This window comes from Rhipicephalus microplus, unplaced genomic scaffold, assembly GCF_043290135.1.
Source record: "Rhipicephalus microplus isolate Deutch F79 unplaced genomic scaffold, USDA_Rmic scaffold_214, whole genome shotgun sequence".
Lineage (NCBI taxonomy): Eukaryota > Metazoa > Arthropoda > Arachnida > Ixodida > Ixodidae > Rhipicephalus > Rhipicephalus microplus.
This window is the reverse complement of record NW_027464785.1, coordinates 71,512-83,175: the sequence shown is the minus strand read 5'-3', so window position 1 is coordinate 83,175 and position 11,664 is coordinate 71,512. Positions and strand designations below refer to the sequence as shown.

At 47.1% G+C, this 11,664-nt stretch overlaps 1 protein-coding gene across 1 annotated transcript; it reads left to right on the top strand.

The window, feature by feature from the left end:
* The first annotated feature begins 4,756 nt into the window (after positions 1-4,756).
* On the top strand, positions 4,757-8,387 carry LOC119186752 (TNF receptor-associated factor 6). Its single transcript, XM_037435179.2, has 2 exons — positions 4,757-6,098; positions 6,736-8,387. The coding sequence occupies exons 1-2, from the start codon at positions 5,808-5,810 to the stop codon at positions 7,210-7,212; spliced, it is 768 nt and encodes a 255-aa protein (XP_037291076.2). The 5' UTR covers positions 4,757-5,807; the 3' UTR covers positions 7,213-8,387.
* Positions 8,388-11,664: the final 3,277 nt, after the last annotated feature.

The following is an 11,664-nucleotide window of genomic DNA, read 5'->3' as shown; positions in this document are numbered from 1 at the left end:
AGGGTACCCAAAAATGCAAACAAAAAAATAAAAAGTGAGCCCCGAGCAGAGCGTTCCTGTTTTCTACTTAAAACACGGTAAACAAGAACAAGTTTTGTCTTCGAATCGTTTGCAGGTTTGTAATGAGACATGGCTGGAAACAGCGAAAATAAAAAAAAAAAATCGTTTTCCAGCATGCCATTATTGTTGCTCGGCATCGCGCGCACACACTTGCATGACAGCAAAAGAAATATAGAAATAAATTTGCAACAGCTGTATTTCACAAACTACTGCTTATTTGCATGTTTTACAGATTAACGAAAACAATTCTGCCCACATATTCCCGCTTGCATGTGCCCACTTTGAAGCAGACTGGTGTTAGAATTTCTGGCTCGTGCTGTTAAGAGGCAGCGACATAATTTATTTTTTGATTTCTAATTTAACGGCCACGCGACTTAGAAAATTACGTGAACTAGTTTTCAAAATATCAGGCTGTGAATAGGCGATAAAGGCTAACGAGAAAGGCGCTGCACACTGGGGCAACATTGGATTTCTCGAATAGGGCTGTCTATGCAACATAGCACCTCAAGTTTTCATTGTAAGAAGCTTTAGTAGCTACATTAACTCTAGTTGTAATTACTTTACCAGTAATTTCAGTCAGTGTACGCCTGCATGTGGTTAGAAGGGCCAGAGTAGGGGCTAGTTGGTTGTACATGGCTGACACCCACGACGCGATAGTACTGAACACTAAAATACACACTGAGGCGCAGGTAGGGCACAAACGAGCGCGAACTATGTAACAACTGTCACAACACTAACAACAACACTAACAACAACTAACAACAGTTGTTAGTTCACTCTCGTGTGTGTCCTACCTGTGCTTCAGTGTGCGTTAGTGTTCCATCCTAGCGCGTCATTAGTGTCAAGCATGTGGTTACAAAAGTTTTCGTGTACGGCAGTTCGACTTAAAGCTGCAGTCATCGCAGGAGTTACTGACGCCAGCGACAATATTTGTCTATCTGTGTCCCGTTAGTTTGCGCTGCCAGTATTTCACCATGAATTTATGCGAACAAGCCCATCTTTACACCCCTGCTGCGATAGTGTTTATGCATGCCTTCGCATTAGGAGTGTCAAGAAGTCACGAGATTTTGCGTGGCATGGCTGAGAGATCGATGCGTGCTTGTGAGTGAGTGAGTGAGTGAGTGAGTGAGTGAGTGAGTGAGTGAGTGAGTGAGTGAGTGAGTGAGTGAGTGAGTGAGTGAGTGCATGCATGCGCGCGCGTGCTTGTGCGTGCCTTCTTCCTTGTTCTTTCATGCGCGCCTCTGTGCGCGCCAGAAAACTCAGTGGCACCTGTATAGGTAAGAAGAAAAATTACTAACGCCAAACTCGCGAAAGGCACCATGCGTTTTTTTTTTTTTTCATCTATATATCATTTGGGGGACAGTACACTTCATTTTCATGAATGGAAATTCGGCGCTGACGATGCCTTGTCCAGCTGCGCCTCAATACAGCTATTTACGTACGGGGTCCCTCCTGACCAAAACATTTTGTCTTCATTTTGCTACTGTGGTCTTCGAAAGCAGCATCGTACAACGTGAACTTCACTGAAGGTTAAAAGAAGCGCTAAAAAGGACATGGCGCTTTATTTGATCCAGTTTGTTGTTGTTGTTGTTTGTTTGTTTGTTGTTGTTGTTGTTGTTGTTGTTGTTGTCGTCGTCGTCGTCGTCGTCGTCGTCGTCGTCGTCGTCGTCGTCTACTAACAAGCTTATATTATGATTCTCGTTCAGTGTTGCCCGATGAAGTATTAGGGGATGTCGGGGTTGGACGCGGCCACCATGTTCACGCGAGGCCTCTCTCAGGTCGTTTCGTATGCAGGACACACTGAAGTTCTTCGCGAATCGCTCGCACGGAACTTGTAGGTACTAGCTGCGACAGACCCTCAGAGACCGACAAAGTACACCGCGATGTAACGAAGCCCATTCATTAGAATGCGTGGCTGTCAGGATCTCTTTCTAAAGAGGGTAATCCTTTTGTAGTCCTAAACGCGTCCATAGAGTTCCTCTCGGCGGTGTGGTAAGTTGTACGTAATGAACTGGCTCAGCGAAGCAAAATAGCTTGAGTGCCCTTGCATAAGTCCACGGGGCTGTTTGTGCGAGCACATATAATCCTCCTTAAAGCTGATTTAATTTGAAACTTCCTTTAACACACTCAATCCTCCAAAAGGGCGAGATTATTTTCTTTATTGCCTTCACTTCCTTTCTCGCAGGTGTGACATTCTCCTCTTCACCTATTTCTTGAGAAGCAGGTTGAAAACTCCAACGTGGTAGGCCAGTCATGATTCACACTTTTGCGCTACACGTTGTTACGCCGACTCATGCCCCTAAAAGCACACACAGAACGTTAGCGCAGAAGTGTGGCAGCTTGGGCTAGTTGGTTTGGCATGACGATGGTTATAGCGCGAGAACAAAACGACGACACAGAGACAAGAAGGACACGAAAGACACGAGCGCTCGTGTCTTTCGTGTCCTTCTTGCCTCTGTGTCGTCGTTTTGTTCTCGCGCTATAACTATCGTTAGCGCAGACTTTCACAGAATGCTAAATAAAACAACACTGCTGAGCTTCTGTGAGACACTACGTAATTTAGAAAGCACATAGCTGTATTTTTTTTATCAAGGCCGTTTTATAATTGCATTGTCATGGAATTACAACCGTTGTTTCAGTAAGAACACAAGGATGAATGACAAAGAGGGTAATTATTATTTCGCTGTCAGAGGTCTAATATTTAGCATCAGGTATCGCGAAATACAGCCAACTAAAACATGTTCCAGCTGCCACGATATAGCTACCTTGGAACATATGCTCTGGCGGTGCCCCGCGTTACGCTGTGGGGAAGTCATGACCCCGTCTAAATGGGGAGGGGGGGGGCTATTGCAAGCTCCGGACTTGAACAACAGCTATGGTCAGTCTACCAGGCCCGCGACGAAGCAGAAAGATTTGGTCTTTCTGTTTTGACGTGGGAGCGGCCAGCAACGTGCTAAAGCACGTTCCGAAGGACCAAATAAAGTTCATCCATCCACATAGTTCTCTCACATCATAGTTTTCATTTATTCTTAGCCTTGTTTGTTTTTTACTCCGCGGCATCTTACCACAAAACGGATTAAGATGGGCCGACAGCGTCCCAAGACACATGGTGATGTGAATACGAAAACAGGCGAGTCTTTCCTGCCCGGCAAATTCGGTGCTCTTCACTGTAGCCTTGTGATGGCAATAAAATACCACTAGTGCAAAAACAAAGCTTGCCATGCTTCATTCTCACGAGCAAATGGAGGCATGCAAGATCTGCGCGCATAGGAATGACCAAACATTTCTTTTCTTCACATTTATATCAGTGCACTTTTTTTTTCTTCACATATATATCAGTGCACGCACACAATGCACGTGTTGTTTGAAATTTTCGGCGCCTACATGCAGATAATGATTAGACGGAAGAAATTTCAAATTCACCAGGGTTTTGTGAACGCAATGCGAAGTCATCACCATGACAAGAGCCCCGCCGCGGTGGTCTAGTGGCTAAGGTACTCGGCTGCTGACCCGCAGGTCACGGGATCGAATCCCGGCTGGAGCGGCTGCATTTCCAATATATGTATACATATATTGAGCATCGTTTCATGATGTGTCGTCAATAAAAAAAAATTACAACCCAGCCCCTTCCCTCCGCATGCTTCGCATAACGTCGATTCTGAGGTACATGGTATCTGCCAAATTTTTCATTACTTGTTTCAAATATCTTATACTTTATCAGCCATACTGCTTTCCGCACGACACTGGCAGGGAGGTAGATAGATAGATAGATAGATTAACGTGTGTTTCCTCCTCAATTGAGAAGCGTCCGTGCGTGCCACTCCTCTAGTCGGGCCGTGGAGGTGGCTACCTACTACTACTACTACTACTACTGCTGCATACATCGCAGACGCACGACCTGCGGCATAGAAAGCTTCACCCCCAAAATCACTGCGCCAAACCACTCCAGTCGATGTCTGCGCGTTATTGCATCATTTCTTAACAAAATGTCACGAAAAAATATTTACGTAAGCGTGGTATGAAAGGTGAAGATTCCGAGTCACCAACGAAATCGAGAATCGCGAATCGCTACAGTTTTCTATTCCGTTCAATGCGAAAACAATACCCGCACACAATACTCGCGCTCAGTATGAGCTACAACACGTGAGCGCGTGGCCGAGCGCGCTGCAAGGTTGTACAGTAGCGCCGATCGGGACATATTTTCGAGTTATCGGTAGAGGGTTTGGCTGATCCTGCAAATGTACATCACCCCCACATGCTAAGAACGGCAAGTCGCTGCATATCAAGGATAATCTGCTGGGATTCTTGCGTATAGCGCAGCGTCATTTTCAGCCGAGCAGTGGCACACTGCTCAACTCCGTCAAGTGAACGGTGAACGTCTTAGTCGAGGAGCGTTTGTGAATCACGTGTTTCACGCTTGTGAGTCACGTGTGAATCACGGAGGTAGATATCACGTGTTTTGTGAAGCTCGGCTTGTCGAGCGCGAAATTCGGTCTTCAAGACACGGTGGCAGTTATCATTTTCGAAGCTGATATCACTGCAGGGCCAAACGAGGGCGAGCGTGAAAGCAAATAGGGGCGATGTGCATTCGCAGGATCGGCCAAACCCTCTTCCGATAACTCGAAAATATATCACGATCGGCGCTACTGTACAACCTTGCAGCGCGCTCGGCCACGCGGTCGCGTGTTGTAGCTCATACTGAGCGCGATAGTACCAGCACCTCCTCTGCATTATCAATGTGAGCCAGATGCACCCAGTGAACTCCCCTTTAGCCCTTTCCGACTCGCACGTCGCCTAGCCTTCACGTGTGCTCTGCAGTCATGAAGAGAGAACCAATCATGACAAGCTCACGACGGAAATCATGCGACCTTATTTCATGTCCATTTGTGTAGAGATCCGTGGGGCGGCCTCTTGCATTCCTGGTGTTCACAACGTTGGCGCACGCGCTGGCCTTCCAAGGGTGTTTTCAGATAGCGCGTATCTGTTCGTGGCGCTATGCGGGCAACCAATGCCTCACTGCGACACTGCTGCATCCCTAGCGTTATGATGCGGCGACGGCATTGCTTCGCACCACAAAGGAGCACAAAGTAACAAATTGGACAGAGAGTTATGATACTGAAGATGGGAACACGTCTATCACATCACCACGGGAAAGCGTTCGGACTCACGTGTGGCGCCACAGCAGCCCTACCCAGCATGCGGTGTCGCCACACGACAACTCCCTGATCTAAGGCGGACCTACGGATCCCGATGAGCAGCATGTGTTTGCGCTGCCCTTCAAAGAAATAAAAGAGGCGTTGCATGTGCGAACGCGCAGCCACACAAACGCACGCACACTATCGCCTTCCTAATCGCTAACCTGCCTGCACTTCGTCAAGACACCCTGCGGTTGATATCTTCATTTGCATCTACCTCGAATATCTGATTACGGCCATTGCTGATTTCAAGCTGGCAACAGAAAATTGCACCAACGGGGATATCGATATTTCTGCAAAACGAGCTATCTTTAATGTTTTCTCGTTAATACTTTACTCGAATCACAAAAGTTCAGAAAGTTAAGGGGGCGTGAACTGAGCCTGTTGTACGGGCGATATCAAGAAAAAAAATTCCTTCCGCTATCTTTCTCGGTTGGTATATATGCGGCCGTGGTGCATGAAACCCTTCAGTGCCGGTAGGGCCGTTGAAACATACGGCCAGTGTGCTGTCTCGAGTGCCCGTGAAGTATTCGCGTCTGAATTCACATCGTCATGGCGGATCTCAGCCGAGTGTACCGTTTCCGCGACATCCCCATCAAAGGCGTCAACTGGCGACCGACTCGCTTTGTCGACGAAGTGCCCGATTTCTGCTTGTGCGGACTGTGCCTCATGATTCCGAAGAGGACCGTGTGGATGCCATGTGGGCATCGTCTATGCAATTGGTGCCACGCATTCAAATCCGCAGGCCGCGGCCGCGTGCGTTGTCCGCTTGATGAAGAGGAGTTCGAAGTAGGGCAATGTCGCAGCGACGATCTGCCCTTCAGAACAGCAAAGGCCTTCCAGGTGAGAAAGTAGCATTGGTTGTTTTCCGGAAAAAACCTAGCACTACTGATTCGAATGGCATTTATGAAGTGCACATGGCTACACGCATCGTGAAAGCGTCTTCGGTAAAAGGCGGCTAACACTACATGGTGTACATTGAAGAACGCCTCTCAATACAATGCTTTCGCCCGACTCGCATTTAATTTACGGTACAAAGTAAATGCCGGATGTTGCTTCGCTTTGCTATTTTTTCAGGGAAGCACGATATAACAGGACACTATTAGCTCGTAATTTTTTTTCGTGACACACTGTACCCCATCTTACAGGCAGAATGCGAAGCATACACATTTAGTAATAGCTATTGGGGGCAGCCCTGCTGTATAAAGAAAGCCAACTTTTTTTAACGCTATAAGCGTGCTTTCTTCATCACCAATAAATGTTAAAAGGCACAAAATGCAGTGTATAATAATGCGAGAGCTTAATATATCTTATGCCCTCTCGCGCTTCTCCTGGTAGAGTGCTAGATCTTGCAATAAGGAATACGTGTTCGAGCATTTCCATACTGGAGCACTGAATTAGGTCAGGGGTTGTCTCAAATTTTCAGTGCGAACGACTAACGTGGATCTTAACGTTTCTATTTTCTTGTTTTTCGATGAAGGTTTATTGCTGGAACGAAGTCCAAGGATGCGAGTTCAAGGGCGCCTTGAAAGACATGCTTCTACACTACGAGAACGGTTGCACATTCAGCTCGGTTAAAGATTTGCAATGCGGCGATGCAGTACTGAACAAAGACGTCGAACCTCAGCAGGTCGCTGGATGTAGTAAAAGTGTTTCTCCAGCATGCACAGAGAGCACAGTGTCGAAATTTGAAGCACTGACGCTCGAAGACGTGGAGAGTGTAGAAGGGAAGACACCCTTAAGCGACTCGAACCACGACAAGGTGATTCCCGCCTGTCCAAGTTGTGAGAACGGGCTGACAAAAGTATGCAACAAGGAATCCAGGGTCACCGTAGTCACAGGTGAGGTCGGACCATCTGTACTTCTAGACACTGTTCAGCACTCCGGTACGGCTTACACGACTGCCTCCCAGGAACCGGCTTCCCGGCAAAATCCAGCGAAAGAAGCCAGCATGTGAAAATCGACCCCATTCTGCTCCCAGTAAATGTTGACGAACCAAGGGCCTCAAATCTTTCCTAACATTTCACGTCACCTTCTGGCGAGAATGCAGAAAACGTCCACGGAAGATATACTGCTCCATTTTATCGGCTATTTCGACCTACTTCTAACGGTACAAGTCCTTTAACATTGACGAAGCCGCTGTCTACGACATACACATGGAAAGTGTTAGGCGGGGCGATGTCTTTCGTCACTCTCGAAAGCTGTCCATCTGTACTGGCGAAAAGTGACAGTATTTCGTCGCGTCACAGAGTTGCACACGAAGGACGCCATCCATTCACGCTCCCACTTTGCTCCACTTTGTAACGTCACTTGGCCCATGGACTGGGTGTTACCATTGGTATTGCTAGAGTTGTGTTGGGACTGCTCGGTGTTTATTGCCTTCGTTTGGCGTCTCTGTGCGCAACGGGGGAATGAAAGGAAACACTTCGGTGCTCACGTGGATATCAGCCTTCCGTATGCGATGACGCCGCAGCTACAAGGCTACATTTTGTTTGCGTATTCGAAATTCCGCCTGCTGTAACGCGTTGGTTTCCATCGTAACAGCATGGGCGACCTTTAAGTACTCGTCTCGCAAGAAGACATGCATGACTACTTCTCGAGCTGCTAGACCGTCTTAATATTCCAAAGTTTTAGGTGATGCTTCTTCTTTTATTTATCAGACACTGCTTTCGTGCGCATAAAAAAAAAAGAAATGAATTCAGGACTTCGGAGCTCACCGTAATATGTTTCATTACATCTTCTTGGCCACTTCATATGTGCGCTCAAAGGTGCGTATTTTCTACAATTTATTTTTTGTTTGCTTGTGTGCTGTTCACTGGCGAGACATTTTAGAGCTGAACTAGCTCGCAGAGTGTGTAGGTATAGTCTTCGCTGCCGCACTGCCGGCTTGCCCTCACCTTTGGGCCGGTGAATACGACACGCTAAGCAACGATACGCATTACTCTATGGCTGCCAAAGCAGATATTCCCTAGGCCGCTGTCTCGCTGCAGTGGTCTTTCGCGATGTGCAACTTGACTTTTAGAACTATTACGCTATCGTGCTCGTGAATAGTTGGTACAGTTAGGTCAGCAAAGTTTTCGGTGTATATAGCAAGTACACTATTCGGTCAATAAAACATCATTGCTTTCTCAATGTTTCTTGTTGGTATTTTTTTTTCGCTCACGCAATTACCGAGACATAAGGCGCGAATAAAATCGCGAATTTATTACGGCATGTAAAAAGGTTAGCACATAAGAAGAACTTTAATTTCGCACCACCTAGGGCGATTTCGGCACGTGGCTACCTCTTCCATTTATGACGTCATTTATTTTTTTGTTAGTTCCTTACATGCGTAGGTGGCGACTGTGACAACGAGCCGCAAATTACTGGATTCATAGGCCTCTATGGAAGTTACGCTCGCCAATGGCAATGAGCTGAACTAAATAAAAGCCCGGAATGCAGATGACCTGCATACCCCCCCTCACCTCCATTTTGTGGCGCTCGAAGAAAACATGAGGCTCTCAGCCATTTAGCCAAGTGTCAGATAAATTGATTGATATGTGGGGTTTAACGTTCCAAACCACCATATGATTATGAGAGACGCTCAAGTGTCGGATAAACCTTAAGTAAATTTCTACTCAGGCATATTTGAAATCGTGACTATTTGAACAAAAACATTATTTTGAGTTTCTGCTTTTCTTTTGTGCCCTTCTCGCCTAGTCACGCTTCAAACGTACGGCGGGAGTTGATGTTTCTGACAACAAGTTTTCGACCACCGCTCTTTGTTCCAACTTTTCAAACCAATATGATTTCACTATGGCTTTACAACGCATGCGCGGTTGGCACGGGCCAATAAATGAAAAAAAAAAAGGGGGGGGGGGGGTGCGGTAAGAGGCAAAGAGCAGCGCATAGCCTGGCATGCACGTTTTCCCAGTGTCGCCATTATGTCTCGCCCCGTAATGATAGTTTCCGGATCGCTCAGTGGTGTCAGCCATGTTTGCGCGATTTGTGCTAGCAGCTTGACTGTGTCCGCAACGCTGGACGTGAACGGCGCGTCGCGACGGCCATAAAAGTGGACGTACTGCGAGCGCGTTCGTTTCGTGACAATCACGGGCCGTGACCGAGCCGGCCGCGGCGACTGCCGAACAGAGTGACGCGCGCAATCCGCACAGTCCGGAACCCGAACGGTAAGTAATGATTCTGTTTTTCTCTTTGCCCGTCCGTGCCGTCACTCAGGCAACTGCGGCCATCGTTCTCCGCTGTGTGACACGGGAAAAGTACAACAAAACTCCCAAGCATTTCCCCGAGGGTGAACATGGTTAAGTGCGAATACACGGGATGATGCTATGAGGGGTATTTATTAATTCGCACTATTATATTTATTAATCACACTATGGTGCCTTTATGGTGTAATGGTTCCTGGGAATCGCAATTTGATCACACGGGGGAGTTTACGTTAACTCACTGGCGAATGCCAACGGATTTTAACTTTACTCCCCCTCACGACCCGCTCTCGACGGGAGACTGAGAGAGAAGGCGGGCGCGCGAGAGAGATGGGTGCGCGCGCAGCTGCAGCGAGCGAGGAGAGCGGAGGAGCGAGCGAAGGGGGAGGGGGTATAAGGCGCGTTACTGACACCGATATCAGCGTCGCGTCCGTGGCTTATTCGGTAGAGCGTCGCGCTGCGGCCCGCCAAGTCCTCTTTCTTTTAAAGATAGAGAAGACTGCGGACGCCGCCGACGGCGGTGGATGGTTTGGGGTCGCTTATAAAGTGTATTCACACTTAAAAAACATACAAAACAACAAAAAAACTAGGACAGTTGGATTAGGTGCGCATAACAATTACGCGAGGTGCCAGTTCCGCGTGCGAAGGCTACTGTGAGGTCAATACGTATACAGTAAAGCAGTGAGCACCCTCGGGGTGAACACGTGATCGCGTGGTGGACGGGACTATCCCAGCCGCGTAAGACCCATCTTCGTCGTGGTAGTGGTTAGAAAAAGAAGGAGCCTAATTTCTGCAGCATGGTAGGGAGCACAGCGCAGCGCCTAAAACATCCATCGTACGAAACATTGCACAAACTTAGCGTGTCAGCTGCGATACGCTCTTTCCACCGCGCACACCACGTCATAGATTCACTTGTTCGATTGTCTGCTTACCGCACTTTGGTCGGCTTGGTTGATACACCACGCATTTTAGGTTATTTTCTTGTTCAAAGTTTTTTTCAACAAATAGTTCGTTTAAACTGTTTTTATACTGATTTTTGCATACAGGCACCTATATTTAGGACTATATGGACTTTGAAACGCAGAGTGCGTCAGATTAGCCGACGAAAATGCGGATATTAGACGACGACGAAATGTATGCGTGCCCGTGGTGGACTGTACCACTTAAGCACATGCTGCGCATGTGCAGTGTTTTCGATTATTGGGTATTACTGGGGCACTGGCAGTGCTGTTTGCCACGCGCACGTGTGTTTACCCTAACAGTGCTCACCGCTGTACTCACGTGCTTCGTACGGCCAGTTAATCAACGTGCAAGCGCACCGTGCTAAGGATATCTTGTGCGATATGACTGCTATAGGGACGAAGCACGAGTGCAGTGGCATGCTTCTGGCAATATATATACTAAAGCGAAAGATTGCGCTTATCCCACAAATCGTTTCGTCTCATGCGCAATGTTTGTTTCCATCTAACTGTTCTCATACTTCTTATTCCAATTTTTAAAGCGAGTGCTGTTATGAGATCACAACACGGTTCGCGTGCACGCCGTAGTTGTCCGCCGCCGGTGTCTGTAACCGCTGTAGCACGAAAGAAAAAAAACTTCGTAAATAAGAAAAAACACCATTTAAGGACACAATGGCATTCGAACCCGGGTCCCCTGCATGCCAGCCAAGCATTATACTAGTGAGCCACGCCTGTGCTTGGAACTTCTTTTCAAACTCCTTTTCAAACTCCTTTTCATGGAATCGCGTTAATATGAGTAATAAAGTGTTTTATAACAGCAAAGGAACAATTATGTGTCACGTAATACACTACGAGTGGGTCGTCAAACGCTTCACTAGTTTACAAAACCTTGATCTTGTACAGCTATTAACTGTGACGCATTCCCACTGTACGGGATTCCCACTGTGTGCAAAGACAAAAGTACGCCTTTTTTGTCAGCAAACCATTATTGCTGAGTCCTCTATACAGGTCCCACGTAACTCTAGCCAGAGTGTAAAATAACGCCGGAACGCGTAATTACGACGCGACCAAATGCATGTTGCTCACCGTTGCCTGGGGTTAGTCAGACTATTTTTGGGTTCTCAAATAATGTTTCATTAGATCTGTTTAACTTTTAAAGTAAAGAAGATAGGTAACAAATTTCATTGAGAAAGTTGTATATCGGTTTGGAAAACGTCCAAACAGATAGTTTCGAACGTCATATCTGTT